At 45.1% G+C, this 22,238-nt stretch overlaps 1 protein-coding gene across 7 annotated transcripts in view; it reads left to right on the top strand.

Annotated features, from left to right (window-relative positions):
* The window catches only part of arhgap12b (Rho GTPase activating protein 12b), an 83,387-nt gene that overhangs the window by 2,657 nt on the left and 58,492 nt on the right, over positions 1 to 22,238 (top strand). For all 7 annotated transcript variants that reach the window (XM_049565094.1, XM_049565092.1, XM_049565091.1 and 4 more), the window contains exon 2: positions 978 to 1,744. In XM_049565094.1, coding sequence (XP_049421051.1) covers positions 1,070 to 1,744 — 675 coding nt within the window. In that variant the 5' untranslated portion in view covers positions 978 to 1,069. The remainder of the gene's footprint in view (positions 1 to 977; positions 1,745 to 22,238) is intronic.

The raw sequence follows: 22,238 nt of genomic DNA, 5'->3' as shown, positions 1-22,238 counted from the left end.
GAGCTTCAGTGTGTGTGTGTGTGTAGATATTCCTTTACATAAGGATGGGCCTCTTATAGATTCAGCGGCGTGTTCTCACGCCTCACTAAAAGCACCTGCTTTTACCGCCTGCACTTCCAGGATGTCGGTCCACGGCGGCTGCTATTTCAGGGAGGATGAGGGAGAATTTGATATGAGGGGAGTCGCGGCTCGGTAGCAGCTCCTCTGCTATGGGAGCACCCCGGAATTTATTTAGGTTAACCGACGAAGGGAGACTCTCTGACAGACGGATCAATGACAGGCCTCATCCCAAAACAAACCCTGCAGGAATGGCGACAGCCCAGCTGTCCTCTGACTCACACACTGTGTATAATATATGGAGAAGATCACCCAAAGCTTTTTAAAGGTTTCTGGCTGTCTTGTAGCTGCATTAATGAGTAATGAAGTCAAACAGCAGAGCAGAATTCTATGAAACAACACTTTATTTTTGAAGGCAGTCTCTGAGGGAGGGTAAGCTCCAGGGAGTCATTGTAGTCACTGGATCGCAGGCAGGATCTTTGGGGTCATGTTGTCATCACCTTTAGTACCGCAGAGGGTGATCAGGTTACAGCACTGGATATCCTTAGCAGTGGTATTGGTTACCAGAGTAATCAGTGTTGGCTGTCTGTTGTGGTTTTTGATGATCAGAGGGGGGGTGGTCATGTGGTGCTCCTTATTCGACTCACCAATGGAGTATGTCCGTCTGGTAGTAGATCATGTCATCATGTGAGTGTGTTGCAGCAGTAGCACTTTGTGGTTGTGGTAATCAGGTGAGTAATAAGGCGAGCTGTGACAGGCTGGAAAGTTTGTACAATGAAACCCGAGCGTGTTTGTGTGGTTTGGTGGGTGTACATTCATGTCTCTGAGCTTGCTAAAGGTCTTGTGCCTTTAAAAATATAGCTTGTGACATTTAACTGGAAAAAAACCACTCTGTTCCCTGTCTGTGTTATCTCCTGCAGTCCAGCAGTTCCCCCAGTCAGACATGAGGAGCCCCCCAGGCCTGGGTCGCTGAGCAGCTGAGATCAAAGTTCAAGTGCTTGTTCCGGCAGTCATGGCTGACAGGGAGGGGCTGCCCATCGCCCCGGGCCAGATCTACATTGAAGTGGAGTACGACTACGAGTACAAGGCCAAAGACAAGATGGTGACCATCCGCCAGGGAGAGTGCTACATGCTGGTGAAGAAGACCAATGAGGACTGGTGGCAGGTGAGGAAGGAGGAGGGCACAAAGGCTTTTTACGTGCCGGCGCAGTATGTCAGGGAGGTGCGCCGGGCGCTCATGCCCCCCCAGAAGCCAGCATTGAGGGCCAAGCCCACTGTTTTGGATATCTGCCGGGCATCCAATGAAAACCTGAACAGAGCCCAGCCGGAAATGTCCAGCTTCGGGCGTCCATCGCCTTCCTCCACCCCGTCGCCATCCTCTGATCGCGTCACACCGCCAGCTCTGTCCAAGGATGCTAACCAGAACATGAGCCCCCATCACTGCAAGGTGGTAGCCGAACTGGTACTTCTTCACAACAACAACAACCATCACCACGCCAACAATTCCACGTTGCCAAGGACACGGGCAGACTCGCCTCCGCTTAAAGTGGGGAACAACCACAAAAAAAGTCCAGACAGTGACAAGGCGTCCCCGCCGAGCGAGCTACCGGGAGATCGCCTGAACAAGCTCCACAACGACTCGGAGTCTGGAGACGAGCTGAGCAGCAGCTCAACAGAACACATGCAGGTACGTTGCTATTTACTCTTTCTAAAAATGGCGTCCCTCCAGGATCTGCATTGGGGGGGTTTGTTTTTGTGCATTTATTTGAACAAAAATTAGTCACTGTTTCACGGTTTGTAGAGGCACTGAACCCAACGCATGGTAGCTTCTTTAGTTCTGTCTCTGCTGCCTTAGAACTGTTGCTTTTGTCCTTCTTTGTACTCTGAATTATACCTTTCCGTCCTCTCCTTTTCCTCTGTTCTCCCTGGTTTATTTCTCACCGTGTGCTCATTTTTTCCCTCCTGGGCTGGCTGCAGATAACAACCCTTGTCCCCATCAGATTGTCATATTGGCTGTGCAGAGATTGCATGTTCCTCACTCGCCGTCTCTTGCAGAGCTGCATTCATTCATCAGGCCCCTACACCGCTCCACCTCAAACAATTTTGTGCCTCATTTGGCAGATTTGACGAAAACAGCAACAGTTGCAGGTCCTTATTAAAATGCTGCTGTTGCCCTTGAAGCATAATTTGTCTGGCTTGTGCAGATGTGCCTTTTTGGGGTGAGGGGCTGCAGCATTTAGGTCATTAAAGACTAAATGGTCTGTTCACAGCTTCACTGTTAAATGGAGGGTTCTGTAATTGAGTCTTCAGGTACATTTAATACAAGGAAATGCCAAACACAACTGCTTGGATGTGTGTGCTTTTTAAACTTGCTAATGTCCCTGTGCTACAGGAATGTGTGCAGAGGTATTATTAGACCCACAACTTATTCTTTGAAGCAGATAATCTCCACAAGGTGTCTGGTGTCTGTATGAAGTGACTAAGCCCTATGTAGGGATCCTCTCCTGGTGCAGAGATCCAAACTTCTTGATGCCGCCCAATGAAAACATAAAATAAGTTCTCTCCCTCCCCCCTTGTCCCCACAGTCCCCAGATTGATAATTCAGGCCTCCTCCCACCTCCATGATCTCTGTCTCATCACTCTGCGCCGGGAGAATAGGAGAATGGGTGGAAGGCTGCAGGAACTGGGGCTTATCCTCCCTCGTCTGCAGCGGAGGTAGATCAAAGTAGAAAAAAAAGGAGATTTCCAGACAGTGGGAGTCCAAGCGGCACTGCTCTTGGTGAGCCATTTTCGGGGTGGCTGTATCTAGGCAGGGTCAGCTTGTTTGAAGGCTCCAAGTGCTGCTTGTGTCCTTTGTTCCACAGGCTGCAGCAGCCTCCTCCACCATGGAGTGAACAAAGAGAGACAGGCTTGAATAGAAACTAGGTCATATCAGCGGAGGATCAGTCTGTAGCCCCCAGTCGCCCCGCCGTGGGGACCACTGTGTGAGTGTGAGTGCCATGTGTGATGCGCCGTGTGAAGGAAAAGCGAGTGAGAATGGAGGCACACTAACACGGTTTACAACTTCAGAGCCCCACATGCAGGACAGTTAAATGGTTTGTGGGTTGCAATTGACATCCCTCAAAAGCCCCCATCAAGGCGAGAAAAGGGGGTTGTTTTCTGTGTTGCTGCCCGCCTTCACCAACCTTTTTGAATTAATTTCACGCTTGTCAAATCACACGGGCCAAAATAAACACACATTTCACTCTCGGCCATTTACATTTGCATGGGCAGCTCTAAGGAGTGTTTTTTGTTGGGCTACAGTAGTGCCGGAGGGGCGGATAAGAAACAGACAGCAGACAGGGTTCAGACGAAGCTCCCCATGAAGCTCGAAGCTGTCTGTGGTCGCTGGGGCAGGTGGAACCCACTCCCTCGCTCTTTGTGCCTTTTGTGATGTTGTGTTAGTTTGTCCTGTTTGGCCTGTTGCCAGGCGAGTGAATGACCCTGCAAAAACCAAATTCTTCTAACTCTCCCACTTCCACTGCTTCCTGTCAGTGCTCGGGCGCAGAAAACTGGGCCTATAAGAGAGAAGGAGAGAGGATCATTTTGATTTTGGAGAGTTATTAGATTTCTTGGGGCAAATGCCAATATATAAGAGTTTTAAAAAATCAGAACTGTATAAACAAAATAATTGATAAGGATCCCCTAAATTAAGTTATTAAGGAATTGTCAACACGATCTTGTTTGCACTAAGTTGGACATTTCGCTATGTACAAAACTTTTAATTCAAACATTTGCTGTTAGCACTCGGCCATTTGTTAATTTTTAACAGGGGGGACCATTCATTTCATCAAACACAAGTAAGTGCAGACCACCTGCTTTTACAGTAGTCCAAATATGTGTCTGTTCCTCGATAGTTTCTATACCTTCACTCCAAAGGGTCCATGGATCAAAAGAATCATAGAAAATTAAATCAAGTTGTATTTATTGTTTTGTGAAGTCCATTGCTAACTGTGGATGCTAGCTTTGTCCAACAGGTGCAGTTCATTTGACATACTTTCTCATCTTCTTGCATTGTTGTTGGGTATGCTTGTTTCTGGTACCTCATTGGCTACAAAATAAAAGTGTCCCAGAGCTTTTCTATTTTATCTTTACCCATGGACATCCTCAGAGTACAACATTCGCTCCAGGTTTAGAAAAGGAATAGGCTCTGTCACGTATCTTTGCGGTCACCGTTCTGCAACCTTTGAAGGCCTCTTTCTCCAAATACTGGTTTTGGGGACATTCGTTATGTAATGTGGCATATTTTGGTTAATATTTCGAGAACAGGAACAATACTGGTATTATTTGAAATCTAAGAATCTCCCATTTCAAACAGTGTCTGGTGTGTGGTCATTTTGCTATTAAGAGAGATGGCGTCCCCCCTTGTACCTCCTCAAATCGCCTACTGGCTGTAAAAGCAAACTAAGGTACCCAGGGAGAAGAAAAGAAAGGCAAAGCCAAACAAAACATAGCTGCGTAATGCACAGTTGCACCCTCATTTCTGCTCGCCACTATAGCGCCCTCAACTCTGACAAGTGAAGTAAATCTTAGCCAGACTAGACCCCGGCCTCGCTTCCTCTAACACCGCCCAGTCTGATCACCACAAAGCAGGAGCTATGCAGGAGAGATACTCTTCATTGTGCTGGGGTTTTATAATTTAACTATGCATTCGACTGCGAAGCCATTAGGCCATAAACAATAATTACTGTACGTCTCATAATTTGAGGTAAGATGCATCGATGAAAATGCACAATGTCACCAAACTTCTTTATTCCTGGTTGTGAAGATGCAGAATGACTGAATGAGTTTTTCATTATTGAGTCATACAGACAGTTATGCACAGCCTGCATAGGCTCATAAGACACCATAAAATCAATATAAGCCAAGACCAAAGTCCAGCGCACTTATTTTCAGAAACTTGCATAAAGCGACAAAAGCATCATACATAATCAGAACATCACTGACAAGCATTTACTGTGTAGCACTGAAAGAATAAAGTACTAAAGTACTAACAAACAAACTAACTCGCCCTCTCGTCCAGGCTTTTGCAACTAAATTGGCAAAGTTAAACTCTTCAAAATTAAACAACCATTCTAGCTGTTGGTCGTCTGAGCACCAGAAGATGCCAGGGTTTAGTCGAGCTACTTCACGGAACATTAACTCAACACAAATGTTTTATGTGTACCAAACATTACGGCTAAAGACAAGGCAATTTCCTGATGTTGTGTGTGAAATCAGAGGTTAAATGTTTTGCACCGCTTGCAGCTAACGCGTGGACAACAGACAAGATGAATTCCCATGACGAAGGCTGTACATTCACATCTCATGCACGTGCTGAAAGAATTGAGCTGAATTAGATTAAGTATGCACGCTTAGTAGTAATCACAGACTCAGAATAGTTTAGTTTTGTTATCAATGGAGCAGGTTACCTTCGGTTGTAAATTAGTTATTAAAAGAAAATGCAACTCATTTTTGCAGTTTTCAGATGCTCCTGCACTTTCATCGCTAAAAAACTCCCCTACAATTTGTTAGAAAAGCTGCAACAAAGCCACAACCGTCCCCCAAAAAAGCCCACAACATCCTGGAGGGACTGATTTATTGAGAAGAAAAAAGCAGAATGTCAGCAGGGTTATTTTTTCAGACTACAGACAGCTCCCCACTGAAAACAACTAGTACTCCTTGTGACAATAAACTTGACTTGATGCATAAAATCTTGCCCCGTAACTAAATATAATATATTTCATGTTGCTCTGGTGCCCACTTGCTTTTTTTGATTCATCCACCAAACAGTTCACCTTCAGCCTCCCCTTCACAAACACAGCTCCTTCCCTCCTCACACCCTCACCCTGTAAAGGAGTGAAGGAGCTGCTGGGTGAATGGGCGGATGTCTAGATGGATGGATCTGTTAGAAGGATTTGTCGCTGACATGCCTCCGCTCGAGTGCCAGCTGGCCACCTCTAATTGATTAGATTTGATCTCGGGGGTGACGATTAACGCCTCTGTGTCTCTCCATGCTTTCCGTATGTAATTTGCTTATCTCTGGGGCTCCGGCGGCAGCAGAGCGCGATGGTCCGCTCCCCCGCCTCCTCTGCACCTTCAGAGGTTTGCTTGGGGTTGTGGTCACACAGCCATCCTCCTGAATCCTACTTAGTTATCAAGCCCTCCCCCTCCTCTCTCTAAAAGCACAGCTCCTATGCTCTTAAAGGATTGGCAAAATAAACCTCTTTTCTTCACTTCTCAACAGCCCGGCGATGGCATGGAGTATTTATTTTCTTAAAAGAATGTGGCAAACCATATGATTTAAAAGCTTGTTTTTCGCTTTAACATATTTGGTTTCTCTATGGCTGTTTTGTTTGTAAGACTCTGCCGTGGTGCCAAATTTAAAATTCACCAGAAAAACATGACCACACAGTTCCTCAGTCCCCACAAAGAAAGTTATTTTGAGTCGGGTTATTTCGGAGTACTTTTACTCATATCTTCTTGAGAGTGGGGAAAGTCAAGACTCGTCCATTTGATGGGAAACGGCTCCTTTTCGTTCCAGAGCACAGTGACTTAATGAATGGATGAAGGCTGCTGTGTGGGATCGTGTGAGAGGCCAGATTGTTGTTTTCCTTCTCTGAAATGTGTCACCGAGGGGAAGATGTGGTGGCCCTGGATGTGTTTGTGTCTGTGGCTTTGCACCGTGGAGCCAGTGGGCTGCCCTGTGCTCATTCACTGTCTGATTAGGAAGACCTTGAGATCCCCCCACACCTCTGCCTTTACGCCGTGTCACACAGTCACACTCCAAACAAGGTATCAGCCTCTGAGGGGCCCTCCCTCCCTCCCTTCCTCTCTTTCTTTCACAACCCTGACACATTGCTCTGTTAAGTAACGCTCTATGTTAATAATAAAACCAGTAATTCCCAGAGATTACAAGCTGGATCAGTCACTCCCCTAAAATAAGCCGCCTTCCTGTATGACATTTCTTCCACAGAAACGTCCTAGAAGGTTTAAGGATGCCGACAGTCGCAGTGACATAACTGACTCGTAAATGTATCCGGATGCATTCTCAAAGGATTTAAAAACAAAAGGAAACAGCTGAGTCTGTCTGCCTTCAACCTGCTGTGTGGTCTCTTGCTAGCTGGCAGTGCCTGAAGGAGGAGGAGGAGGAGGGGGGTTGTGGGCGTAGCAAGACAGGGACAAAGTGCTTAGGCCTTGGGCCCTGACGGAGCTGCTTCAGCCCCCGTGGGATGGCAGAGACCTGGGGACACGAGGCCAGACAGATATGTTTTCATGTTTGGGTGAATGTGGAGATTAGTTGCAGCCTGCGAGCCGTAAACCTCAGCAACATTACAAGGCCACCATTAAAGATGGAGGAGAGCATTAAAAGTGGATGTCATGAATGTTTGAATGTCTGCTGAGATATTCTTGAATGTAGATGGATTGTTTCTCTCAACATGCACCCTTTGGCTTCTGCTAAGTTGTATGTTTACCGACTTGTGCAACAGAGCAAAGGCCGAGAGTGTGTACCAGGGGCTTAGCATTGAAATAGACTGCTATGTGGGGGCGGTTGAGGCTCCTAGGGGCACTTTGAAAGTGTATTCACTCCTGGAAAGGTTTGACCAACTTACTGCTACAATGTTGGCGCAGTGAATTGGATCATTATTGTCCAGTGACGTGAGTTTGCTCCCATGTGAAGCAGAATGTGCACATTGTTCATATAAAGGACATAATGGTGGCTGATGAGAGTGCCTTTCTCTCGCACTTGAGGGTCTTGGGAAGCTCTCCACTTTACTGTACAGAAACGACCTGTTCTCAAACATCCCAGCACCACAATAACCTGCTAATTACATGTTGTGCTAAACGGACTCTTTCCCCGCGGAGTCTAAAATTTGCTGCAGAGCGCTCTTTACAGCCAATTTCAAAATGAGCTGAAATCTTTTGAAGTAACAAGACGTCCGTGCTCCTATTACATGATGACCCAGTAAAGAACCACCATATATGAAGCGGTGCTGTAAAGTGCGGCCGTCTCCTGTCTGTTGTGCCCCGTAGTCTGGAGCTGCGCCGAGAGTCTTACTCCCGGACCGGCTGAAAAGGAGGCCCCTGCTTGTTTTCCAGTGCATACTTGACATTCCTGCCTCAGTGCCTACACACACACTCACACACAGTGAGGCAACAGGCAAGCTAAGTCAATGAAGCTCTGCTTTCCCCTCAAAAGCAAATCACTGGACCTTTCAGTAATTTAATATTAAACTTGAGCAAATTGTGCATCCACTGTGTTCATGTGAGAGTCGGCCCCTCTCTGCTCCTCTGCCTGCTGGCGTTCTTTCTACTTCTCGTCTCTTTCCTCTGTCTGGGCCTTTTAGTTTCTCTTCTACTTTTCCCGCTTGCTCTGTCTCTGTTGCTTCCTGTTCTGCTGTCAGCCTCGTATCCCCCTCCGCTCACCTGTCTCTCCCTTCAACCTTTCCTTTGAATCGTGTTGTCAGATGTGGTCTCAGTGAAGGGCAAGACAACAGCGAGGAAACCCAGAGCTCCTGGTCCAACCTGTGACCACCGTTTTTTTTTTTTTTTTTGTCTTCCCCCACATACATCCTGATCTGTGCCTCTGTGACACAACAAGAGGATTAAACCCACAAGCCCCCGGGGACTGAGCCTTCAAGTCAACCACAAGAGCTGATGTTGACAAATCAGGCTCAGCATTACTGAGAATCATGTCTGATGTGTAAGGTGCAGGATTTAACCTTTTAATGCTTTCCTAGACGTGCTCTCTAAAGGTGAGCCGGATGAAATGGTTTACTTACATCACACTTTTCTCATTGTCCATGTTAAGGTGTAAGGCGTAGATTTCTAGGGCCAGGAAATTTGGATTCAAGCAGGCAGTGATGCCAACAAAATGTGATGAAATATTCAGTGTGTACCTCTGTATTTTATTCTTGGCACACAGTGGAAAGCCCTTTTGAAACAGATCATCATCTGATACTCCTCTGCTAGTAAAACTGTTGAAGCTGAGGTGGCAGCTACTTAATGCTGCATCAGGCAGGTCACATTGCACACTGTCACTGCTGATTAAATCCCCTCCGAACTGCTACACTCACTCTTTCTTAAATGAAACGCATATTAGTTGTGGATGACACCATTGTCTTAACTTGAGATAAACGGCTATTATCTGCCAGATATATCTGTTTAAGGGTATTTATTCAGGAGATATCGGACCAAAATAATTTCATTTTGCTGTAATCGTTGTGATGAGTGGATCAGTTTGTCGAGAATTCTCGAAAGCAAATGTTAAACTCGCTGCAGAGTCCCTGGCGTGAACTTCGCTTGCAAGAAAACAACGCAATCACCCCTTTCGCATACAGCTTGAAGGATCCGAAAGTTGTCGTGGTGCAGCTCTGAATTCTTCTAACGTGGTTCCCACTGCACAGGGAGAGAAGACTGTCCAAGCAGGTTCGCCTATACAGACTATAACTCTTTATTGAGGGACCACGGGACAGTCGAATGGCCTTCAAGTCCAGGAAGGTATAGCCCACTACACTGGGGAAAGAAGAGGCCTTTTGCTGCAGGGTGTGGAAGACCATGAGAGCTGGCTGTAAAAGCTAAAAGAGTCATGGACAGAGTGGCAACCCGGGGGTGGGAAACAAAGCGGTATAGAATAATTTCAACTCGGAGGTAAACTACAGTAATAATTATAGTACACAAATGCAATGTACAGTACAGGCCAAAAGTTTGGATACACCTTCTCATTCAATGCGTTTTCTTCATTTTCATGACTATTTACATTGTAGATTCTCACTGAAGGCATCAAAATTATGAATGAACACATGTGGAGTTATGTACTTAACAAAAAAGGTGAAATAACTGAAAACATGTTTTATATTCTAGTTTCTTCAAAATAGCCACCCTTTGCTCTGATTACTGCTTTGCACACTCTTGGCATTCTCTCCATGAGCTTCAAGAGGTAGTCACCTGAAATGGTTTCCACTTCACAGGTGTGCCTTATCAGGGTTAATTAGTGGAATTTCTTGCTTTATCAATGGGGTTGGGACCATCAGTTGTGTTGTGCAGAAGTCAGGTTAATACACAGCCGACAGCCCTATTGGACAACTGTTAAAATTCATATTATGGCAAGAACCAATCAGCTAACTAAAGAAAAATGAGTGGCCATCATTACTTTAAGAAATGAAGGTCAGTCAGTCCGGAAAATTGCAAAAACTTTAAATGTGTCCCCCGAGTCATAAAAACCATCAAGCGCTACATGAAACTGGCACACATGAGGACCGACCCAGGAAAGGAAGACCAAGAGTCACCTCTGCTTCTGAGGATAAGTTCATCCGAGTCACCAGCCTCAGAAATCGCAAGTTAACAGCAGCTCAGATCAGAGACCAGATGAATGCCACACAGAGTTCTAGCAGCAGACCCATTTCTAGAACAACTGTTAAGAGGAGACTGCGCGAATCAGGCCTTCATGGTCAAATAGCTGCTAGGAAACCACTGCTAAGGAGAGGCAACAAGCAGAAGAGATTTGTTTGGGCCAAGAAACACAAGGAATGGACATTAGACCAGTGGAAATCTGTGCTTTGGTCTGATGAGTCCAAATTTGAGATCTTTGGTTCCAACCGCCGTGTCGTTGTGAGACGCAGAAAAGGTGAACGGATGGATTCCACATGCCTGGTTCCCACTGTGAAGCATGGAGGAGGAGGTGTGATGGTGTGGGGGTGTTTTGCTGGTGACACTGTTGGGGATTTATTCAAAATTGAAGGCACACTGAACCAGCATGGCTACCACAGCATCCTGCAGCAACATGCCATCCTATCCGGTTTGCGTTTAGTTGGACGATCATTTATTTTTCAACAGGACAATGACCCCAAACACACCTCCAGGCTGTGTAAGGGCTATTTGACCAAGAAGGAGAGTGATGGAGTGCTGCAGCAGATGACCTGGCCTCCACAGTCACCGGACCTGAACCCAATCGAGATGGTTTGGGGTGAGCTGGACCGCAGAGTGAAGGCAAAGGGGCCAACAAGTGCTAAACACCTCTGGGAACTCCTTCAAGACTGTTGGAAAACCATTTCAGGTGACTACCTCTTGAAGCTCATGGAGAGAATGCCAAGAGTGTGCAAAGCAGTAATCAGAGCAAAGGGTGGCTATTTTGAAGAAACTAGAATATAAAACATGTTTTCAGTTATTTCACCTTTTTTTGTTAAGTACATAACTCCACACGTGTTCATTCATAGTTTTGATGCCTTCAGTGAGAATCTACAATGTAAATAGTCATGAAAATAAAGAAAACACATTGAATGAGAAGGTGTGTCCAAACTTTTGGCCTATACTGTATGTCGGTGGTTACAACTGTTGCCAAGCAGCCTACTTTCTAGTAACGCTCTGATAACACTTCTTTCTTATCCAGAGAATATGGTGTTTGTAGGCTGCCTGGCGCTTTGGAGCATATTGCAACGACGAAGGTGTCAGCATAAATGCCTCTGTGCGTGCTCGTAGTTCGCGCCATCTTTGGAAGCCAGCCCCGAGGTGTCTCACGCGATTTTAAGCCAAAACATGTTGTGTGAATCCTTAATCTCTAACAAATGTGTTCAGAGCATTTCCTCCCTCAAACCAGCATGTTTACATTCATGTTTGAGGTCTTCTCCTACTGCCACCTGTTTATCAGTGGAATATTTCACACCATTGATTGGAATGAGCATTCAGTCACTCACAAGTGCACACACATGATCGACAAGATGGACACACTTGTTCACGAAAAAATAAGCTCAGTAGCGCTAAAAGAAGTCTGAAACTACACAAGTAATGTTTAAGTAAATGCTTTCACATAGTCGTAGGGCCCTATGACATCCGATTTCTTCTCTAGATATTGTGTTTTCCGTTTCAATTTTTAGTGATTTTTATGATTTAAGAACATCTTGTCATGAGAAAGAGTGTTTAATTATGTAGTGGATGAATTAAACTTAACAATTCAATAAGAAATTATCCAAAATTTAAAGTCAGAGTAAAGTAAAATCTTTGGACTCACATCTAAACACGTTAGAACACATTTGTCGAAAACATGGCAAAAGAATGGGAACCATATAGTATAGTAATTGTGGCGTTAGATGGCTAAACAGTTTTCCACCATTTCTGTGTCCTGGATTTTTTTGGGCGGAGCTAAAAGCCTGCTTGATGACACAGTGGAGCAACCCTTAGCACAGTGGTTCCAAACTGGGCCAACCACGGGGTGCAAAATGATCCTTAGTCATCAGTTCAAGGTCCACAGAGTTTAATACATTCAGTGTCATACTCGCGTTTAACCATGTCGTCGAGCTAGTTTCTGTCTCTGTCGAGCAGCTGTCCAATAGTCACTCAACTCTACAGCAGGAAACGGCACTTCAAATTAAAAGCTCTGTGCCAGAAATTCACTGTACTTCCATATAAAGTGTGTTTTTTACAAACTTGACACGTTTGCAAGTCACTTGGGGTCCAAATCACAATGGACTTGGGACTCACCAGTTGGGAGCCGCTGCCTTAGCAAAGCCCCGTCCCTACAATATACATGAACTAGAGCAGTTGAGTTTTGTTTTTGCTTAAAAAAAAAACAAATGACCATTCAGTTACAGGCTGAGAAAAATTAGGTTGAGTTTTGCACAGGTTCGTGTCCCCTGGCTCCGAATTTGATCCTGGCTCTGGTGGCTCAAACATGTCTGACTGTACAGGTACAGTAAAGCTGCTCGATGAAACACTCCTGATAGTGAGTGAGGCTTCAGCACATGCAGCAGACACACCCCCAGCGTCTCAGAGCTGAAAACACTGCCTATTATTTTATGATTTTTAAAACCTAATTTTATATACATGGTGACTTTTTTAATTGTTTAAATCTGGCTGGGTGCTTAATAACAATATTTCCTGTGGTGACAAACTCATTACACATTTATTTTTGCTTTACTCTGACTTTAATGAATATCAATGAATTTGATGTAACACAACATGCACTATTTTTATCAAAGGAAGTGCTTCAATGCAGTTATGAAACAAAATGTTCTATCCTCCTGTATAATAAAGAGCTTCACATCTGAGCTTCATATTGCTCTGCTCTAAATTTAGCTGTTAGTGTAAAATTCCTCAATTTTTTGGATGACTTAGCTGCTCAGAGCGCCTCTTCCACATGACTGCAGGGTTCAACAATAACACTCATTGTCAGGATTTTTTCCAGCGACCCAACATCAAAGACTGAAGTCATTTCCCTCACAATTTAGTGGGATTTCTTAATTTTTAAAGGATGTAGGTTACATGTTTTAACCTCCCGTGACTATAATCCAATTAATCTTATTCACATATATATTTACTCCGTTTTAATACCTTATTTTGAAAGTAAACATAGTCATATGTGTGTCCTGGGTTGTTTCAGTGCATTGACAGATCAGAATATTCCAATTTTAGTGGCAGCTGGTTTGACCACAGAGATACGAGTGATAGCTAGCTTGATGCAGAAACATCAGATGCTGCCTCCGGACGACCCAAGAAGCACAAAAGGACACACTGCCTGTTCAGGGCGGGGACATTGCGCCATTATGCCGCCTCACTGTTCGATCAAGGAATGGGGCGATTGAGTGGTCTCACCTTTAATGTGCTATGGGAAGTAGTAACAGTGCTGAAATGATGTCTGTATAAACAGGACAGCTGGCAGGACGGGGGTGACGTTTTGGCTGTGTGTTATGCATGAAACCCACCGCAGATTTAAAAAGTAGCTGTTAGCAGTTAGTGGCTAATTCAAAAAAGAACAGTGGACATCAGTGTTGTGCCACTGTTAATGTTTGTTTAATGTTCTAGAGGCTGTTGAGTTACATGTCACTGAACGTTAGCTTAATTGTCTCTTTTAGTCATCCTTAAACACACTAAAATCTTAATTTTCTGAGTTAGTGGTGAAAATGTGATGTTTTCCCTTGTGTCTGCTTCTCTGTTGTTGCGACTGTTGACAGTTGTGTAACGTTATCCCTAAATTTTCGCTCAGCTGACTGTTCCAGTAGTAAAAAGCGGAGACCGGCCTCTGGTGATGCGCGATGTGCACTAGATACAAAGTAATAGAAGCCCCTTTTACACTGCCAGGTTTTCGGCGAACGTTGGGCCATTTTGCCGGCAAGCTGCGAGCGTTTAGACACACAGAGCCGGATTGGTGAGTTGATCTGAGGTGCCCAATTTTCCACCTCGTATAATATACATCTGTGGAACTGACACAAGTATAGTTTAAACAGACCGAGGCGGCCTTCCGCAACGGGAGGGGCTGCTGATGACTTGTGGGAGGAGCTGTTGATGATGCCGCACGTGCGACCCACTGGCGGTGGACATACAGGAAACAGCTGATAGCAGGAATTAGCGAGCAGCTAGTAGCAAGAGGGAAACACAAACCTGACAGACACTGTGAAGATGAGCAACTGGGGAGACAAGGAATTGTGCGCCCTGGTTGTCCTCGCAAACGAAGAGGCCATTAACCGTCAGATGACGGGGACGGTGAAGAACGGGCCGACTTAGGAGAGAATCGCCGAAGGACTGACCAGCCACGGCTTCCCTCCCACGTCACTGGTTATATCACACGCTGAGCTACAGGTTTTGTTACTTGCTCACGCCCCCCATTGCCCCGAAAAAGGCGCATTCTGTATAAACAAAAGTAGGCAGGCGGCATTTTGCTGCACTCCCTGATTTTGTTTTTATACTGCCAATGCTGAAAAAAGACTGATTGGGCTTTCCTGCAAATTTGCATAACTCCTATTTAAAAAGAGCTATAGAGTAGATTCTCCGCATTTTTGATGGTATTGAAAGTCAAACTGTCGGGATTTCTTAAAACCTTGGTATACTGTAATACTATGATACCGGCCAAGCCTAGCTGTCATTCGCCTGCTGTTGCTAAAGTTGAAATCATAGAGCCCTATATATGTAGTCAGCTTTAAACCTAAACAGTTGTGCACAATTACCTCTCCAAGAGAACCACAGAGTCTAAAATAGGGATAGCGATCATATTAACTGTTGCAACATCCGGTTTTGTATGACAAGATAGAGTGGCTAACATGAACACGAATCAGGCTGAATGAAGGAAGGGAAACGAAAAGGTAGTCGGGCCAGATAGCTGAAAGCAGTCACTACGTCACCGAGCTTCTGGCAGCGTTCATTAGGTGAAGGTGTGCAAAAGAGTTTTGAACTTTCACTTCCTGGCATATCTGGACACCAACTCACACATCTCCACCTAAATACACCAACATCTAGAACACAAACACACATTTAAGGTGGAAAACGATGTCACATGAATGAGTATTAACCAACTGATGTAGACCGAACTGCAGGAGCTTTCATGTAACCAAAGAACACAGCTGACAGTGGAGACACTTTTTTGATTCAGAGCTTCCTCTCACGGTACTTCTCTCCGCTCCACTGTCCACAAAGGCGCTCTGCCTGTCAGCCTGTGATGCAGCGTGGCGTTTACTCACAGAGCGGATGACGGGGCCACATCACCTATTTAATTTGCTCACTCTCATTCTCCCCCTCTTCGTCTCCTCACTCGGTCGCTCGCTGTGGTTTACTCAGTCCCCTCCCCTGTCGCTCACTGTCCCTCTCTCTGGGCCTGCATCACTACTGTAGCTTGCTGCACTGGGACAGCATGTACCCAGAGAAGGTAAGAACCTCTAGCTGGCCTGCTTTTGATAGCACAGTCATTTATTTCCCTCCGCTTCCTCCTTCTGCTTCCCTCTTTATCTCTCAGCCAGCACCCTCCCTGCATCTTCCCTGCCCCGGCTGTTTGGGACAGTTCTGGTACCGGTGTGATTCCTACCCATCAGAGCCCCTTCCTCCTGTGACATTTCCACTCGAAACACTCCTCAGACTGACAGCACCAACTGCTGTGTGCACTGTTGTGTGTTTGATATGGCGTCGGGCACGTGTGGGCGTTCTTGTGTGGGATTTATTTAGCGAGTAACTTGACCGCCCCCCGCTGTGTTATCCACAGAGGTCTGTGTTTGCATACAAGTGATGCTGCTCCGTGCACTGGGCTCTCAGAGCGCGGTTACGTAACTGATGCTGGCTGTGTCCAGAGCCTTTTAAACAGCTGCTAGTCATTTCCCCTCAGCGGTCTCCTGCCTTGGACGAGCGGACAGGTCTAGCTATGCTTACACTCAACCCTCTGAGGACAGCGATCACGGTCTGGGGAACTATTTCCCTTTAGTATCTCTTTACAAAGCTGTCTGTGTGAGATGTATGTGGCTATTAGCTCGATGTCTGTGAAGTCATTTAGATATCGCTTTCAGGGTATAAAAGCGTTTTTGGCCCCGGCTGCGTTGTGCGGTGTTTTTTTTGTGTGGAGTGCCGTGTTTCTGATTTCTCCTATTACCTCCGAATCCACCTCAGGGATCGGAGTCAGCAGAGAGCTGAAGTGGAGCGCCGTCGCTCCCCACAGCGCTGGGCTTTGTGTTTATCTCCCTCTCCTTGTTTTCGCCCACACTGGTGTTTTGCCTGCATAGGGACTGACTGAAATTTGAAAGTTGCAGAAAATGGTGCTGTTGTTTTTTGTTTCAGAGCTTTTCTGAAATACAAAATACAAAAGATGTGACTGAGGATGCTGCGTGTGACATCAGAGGGGATCCTGTGCAGCTTGTTCTCTATAAAATGAGTCTCTTTGCTGCAGAAATCAAACTGTAACTGAGTCTTTTCTAGTGTCTTCCTGCTCTTTGACTTGTTGCACTCAGCTTGTATCTCTCTGATTTAGTGTAACAGCACAGCACATCACTGCAGATCAAAGACATTATTTGTGAGCCATCCAGTATTTGTCTGCTCTCACTGCTGTCCTCAGGAGAGGTGCAGCTGCTGCTGGTTGCCAGCGCATGCGAGGACTGGCTGAAGCATCGGAGCGTGGGCGTCTTCGAGCGTCAGGGGGCACGTATTGTTTCTGTCATGTGCCATCGCTATCGTTAATTGCTCGGCGTGGCTGCCAAGGAGACAAAGGATGAGCTGGGAATCGATGAGCGCTGAAATAGTTCCGCTAGCCGCTGTCTCGCCAGAGGTCATTTACTGTGAAAGCGAGATTCGAATTGGTCTGTCACCATCAACCAGCAGCTGTAGCTGTTGTTGTGCAGCGTGGAGGAGTTACTGAGACATGATGTGATGTGTGTTTAACCCCTGCATGCTGTTGATGACAGTACGCTGCTCAGTTTATTGATCTCCTGTCAGTGGAGTTTGTTTTATTGTTGTGTTTTGTCATCACTTCGGGTTTTGTGCGTCATTTGTTTGCTAGTAGTCGAGGACGTGCTGCTCCCACAGTCCTGTAACAGTCACTTTCCCGCTGAATTGACTTTCCAGAAACTCCGTGTTTTTGTCCTCAGAACTTTCCACTAGCAGCTGTCACTGAACAGAGATACTACAGTGAGAAACAAAGGGGATACAGAGAGAGTGCGCTCTATACCACTGTGGATCAGTCTGGATCCTTCTGCCAGCTTGACAGCTCTGTACCCAAACAGTCATTTCAAACAGCAGATCCAATTTTAACACAGCATCAACACACGTCCTGTAATTGCACTCAGACGGGCTCTCAGCTCAGCAGGGAGTGGGCTGACCAAGCTCTGCGTTTTGGGGATACAGCACACGTCTGTGTACATTTCCTCAGAGCCGGCCAGAAATAGCTCGCAGATAAAACAGAGACACGAGGAGGCTGATCAGTGTTCTCTTAGTACACAGGAGAGTCCTCCAAGGCCAGCAGCCTTTCAGTGCCCTTGTATTTCATTGGCAGAGGAGCACTCCCAGTGTCCATTAATGAAATGGATATGCCGGCAGTAACGGATGTGTCAGTGCTCCCGTCATGCTCCGTTGGCTCCAACACCATTGGCTGGTCTGATCACCTCTTTGTATAGTTGATTGACAGTGTGTTGATTATTCTGTCAGCGAGGGATTTAAGACTTTCAGGCATAAACGTACAGAACAGCGAGTATCTAATGTGGAGGAGAGAGGATGAACATCTGCAACCTTACAATATTAAGAAGTGTGAAAGCAGAGAACTGCCTGGTCTCGTGTTTCTGACTCCACCATTGCCTTTTAAAGTACGCTATCTATTTTTCCTCTCATTTGTGATGGACTTTGGTCAGGTCAGTGTTATCTAGCCTGAATGGAAGCAAAACAAACGTGTGTTTGGGAGTGTGAGAGCCAACGCCGGCGTCCAGTCTGGGCACCTGTTGACTTAATGTCCTAGTTACCCTTTCCCCTTCTTTTGAAGAAGATATACTCTATAAGTCCCTGAGGAGAAATTCAGTATTTTCACTCTGTTGTCATATACGCGTAGGCCCGTAATACACCCATACACAAACAGGACCTTTACATGCATTAAATGGAGAGATGTCAGAGCGAGGGGGCTACCCTTGGACAGGGCAAGGCTCAAGGACACTTTGGCAGTGCCCAGGAGGTGAACTGGCACCTCTCCAGCTACCAGTCCAAGCTCCATACTTGGTCCATACGTTGAGTTGAATCGGCGACCCTCTGGATCCTTAGCCAAGTCCCTTTGGACTGAGCCACTGCCACCCGTTTTGAGTCAATAACACACCAGTTCTTCAAACCATGATTTTGGATGTTGGACCAATTTATAAAAAAATGAAAATCAAATAGATTGTTTTTCTTTTTTTTTACTTAATTTTTATGTCTGTTTCATTCATTTTCAAAACTTTACCTACAGATTTTTCTATTTTTTTTAGCTGTATCTTTTTTATTTAACTGTTATATAACCAGAAAATCCTTTGATTTTAGAGATTTGAGGTTAAAAATCTATTTTTTTTCCCATTAAAGGGCTTTTTAGGGGGAGTTTTTTTCTTGTCTGCTGTGAGGGTCCAAAGGACAGAGGGATGTTGTATGCTGTAAAGCCCTCTGAGGCAAATTGTGATTTGTGATGTTGGGCTTTATAAATGAAATTGAATTGAATTCTTCAGGAGTGTCCTGGCCAAGACAGGCAGCAACAGTAGTTAGAGACAGACAGTGCAGAATAGAAATGTCTAAAACAAGCAATATAAAACACAAAGTAAGACTACTACATAGAAAAGCCAAAAAGTATGATGATGTTTGCTAGAAGTCAACCATAAAAATGCAACAACAGCAACTACACATGGTTAAGAAGACCGGCTAAGATACACCGTGACATTGGCATATAGAAGATTGTGCACAAAAATCCTTCAACAGAGCTTTGAAATGGTCAAGACGAACCAAAGAGTGCAACTTTAAGTCCCTCTGCATAAGAAAAAAGGGTGGATGGGGTTGTAGGGGTCAGGATGGGGAGTTGTGTGTGAATGCATATGTAGATAAGATGAGTTGGGAAGACAAAGATACACGCATGATTCAAAACGTGTTTGGAATCACATCTCTTTATTGTATTAATACAGCCTTGTCAGGGCCCCACCTTTTAATAGATATCTTTGGAGTTTCAAGGGACACATATTTTGACATAGAATAAATTGTGTCAGTTCCACAGATCTGTTAATGAGAAGATCCTTGAAATTATATCCTCAGGCGTGGTCTCAGACTAACACACCAATTTTTACACAACCTGCTTACAGGAAGACGAACGTTGTGATTCAGTCGACATGAACATGGAAAAAGCACCAGTGAAACACAATTAATTAACACCGTGATTATGATATAATTGGCTGAGCCTGTTTCCACTTCTCCTGCAGTTTCTCTTTGTTTTGTCTCCGTTGGGGACCACACAGTGATTGTTTACCACCGATGGAGGTTACATAGACTTAATCCATTCTGCTAATGTTTCCACAGTAAAGAGACACCAGATAGTTGAACTCGTTTGACCCCAGTACTGCTCACCATCTGCTCAGACGAACGTACCTCATTAATGCGTGTTTACATCTTTGCACTTCCTTGTTGTGTGTGCATAAATAGTACTGTGTGTATTATAATGTGTAGACACTTTAAGATTAATTCAGTGTGTGACTCGCAGGTAAGAAACATTACCTTAAAGGTTGGCGTATAGATATCTTGTCTGGCTGAGAATCTTAGCTGCAGCCACATTTATGACAAAGGTCAGTCGTCTAGAACAGTAGATTTTACTTCCTCTGTTGCACTTTCTGTGTGAGTCTGTTGTTTGGGTGCCTCTGTGATTAAGCCCATGCATATGTATGGTACACTGATGTGTGCGGCTGTTTATTTCTCCAGTGAAATGACCGCCACAGAACATTGTTATGTATGGATTAAACTCCTGAGACGGACCAGGCCCGAGTGCCATAATCATCTAAAAAGTGTTATAGGCTTCACTGGGTAAGCTTCATGCACCAGCAACTGTGGGACGGAGGGGCTTACAGGTCAGCCCGAGCCTGGACAGACCGCCCCCGCCTCTGCACACATACACACAGTAGAATGCAATCTTCTTACATATCTGGATTAAGAGGTTGTGTACAGTACATTCCTGCGTTAAACCCCCTCCGTCCCCCCCAAACTCCTGTTCATCCCACACCAACATGTTCCAACGTTCCTCATCTTGTTGAACAATGTGCTTATCTGCTCTGTGCTGTTGGTCCTGTTATTGGAAAGGGGTTGGGGGGGCGGAGCGCGAAACCCTTCCTGTCCAGCACCAAGTGTGCCGTAGTGTTGATTCCCTAAGAATGTTGGGGGGGTTGAGAGGGTATTTGCCGCTTAGCTCAATGTCTTCGTTGTTGCCTAATTCACAAACTCATTCTCCGTTCTTGTGTCTCTCGCTTGACGCCCCCGGTGTTAATTGAAAGGCGGGTAATCTGTCTTTCTTAGAGTTTGGGGTTACGCGGCTGCTCCATGGCCCGGGCCAGGACCTCCTCCTGGTGGCCAGTAGAGAGGCTTGTTGTTGATCTGCCAGCCAATCCCCAGGCTCTTGAGCCCCTATTGATCTGAAGTGAGTGGGTGTTTGCAGCCATGGTGACATATTCAGATCAGACGGCAGCCACTCCAGCGCCTGTTGGGGTGCGCTGCTTTGGAGATGTTTAGCATGCTCTGTTTGAGATGATGTCAAAGAGAAAACAGCTACTTCACACAGAGAGCCTTGAAATATGTCAGTAATTAAAAGGGAAATAAAGAGGATGCGTTGTTTTTGTTTATCAAAGTAGTAGCACTCAGGGAAGAAAAGATTAGCATGTGTGCTAAATGTGAAGAATGTTTCTTGATAAGTGATCAGGTAAATGTAGGTAAAAGCTGTCATTTGCAGTGTTTTTTCTTGGTAAATGAGAGTTGTGAGGTTGGGAACAGCTTGTTCCAGAATTATTTCCTCATTGTAAATTCCAGTTTCTCAATGTGTCTGAACATAGAAACACTCATCTTTTAGATAGAGTAACAATACTATAAGTGTTTTCTAGGACTCTCTTGTAACCACTTAACTTTAAAAATCAAGTTTTATACATCAATTTGTCATGGCTGTCACTGTAAATTCTACGATACCCTTGATTCTGTTGCTGTGGAGGAGAATCCAGAGGTAGGCATAGTTGCCAGATCAGTCCAAAACTGACCCAGAATCTGGACGTGATCTCATCGGCTTGGTTAAAAAGCACAGACATTAGGTTCGGCTCATTGGGCCTCATTCATAAATATCCTCCGAAGTGTTTTCTTTAATCAGAGAGTTCCTAAAAAAGTCTACTTCCACTACAATTCTGTGGTTTAAGAACACGTCATGAATGTGAATTCATGACGTGTTCTTAAACCACGTCATGAACTCCTCAGGACACAATCTGCTCAGGACACAATCTGCAACATAAAATATGCGCTTGCACAAAGAGACCTACTTTAGGCCTGTAAATAATGTGATTAATCACTAATTAGACCATAATGCCTTAGCAAGAGGGTCCCTGGTTCAAATCCAGGGTGAGGGAGCCCTTCTGTGCAGAGTTTGCATGTTCTCCCTGTGTCAGTGTGGGTTTCCTCCAGGTGCTCCAGTTTCCTCCCACAGTCCAAAGACATGCAGATTAACTGGTGACTCTAAAATGTCCGTAACTTTTGAGCTTTAGTATAAGTACCAGATATTGTCTTGACACAGTTGGTCATCTTGACTTTAGTCTTATTAAATCAAACAAGAGAGACTGACGTCGATACAAGCCTCGGCAGTGATTACCTGTCAGTCACCTGACATTGTTTAGGCAGAAAACAAATTTGACTTTTACTTCACGTTCCCTGGATGCCTGAAAAAAATCTTGTTTCACCTTTTGCCAAAC

Source organism: Epinephelus fuscoguttatus, linkage group LG21 (assembly GCF_011397635.1).
Source record: "Epinephelus fuscoguttatus linkage group LG21, E.fuscoguttatus.final_Chr_v1".
Taxonomy (NCBI): Eukaryota; Metazoa; Chordata; class Actinopteri; order Perciformes; family Serranidae; genus Epinephelus; species Epinephelus fuscoguttatus.
This window is presented reverse-complemented; position numbering and strand designations above follow the sequence as displayed.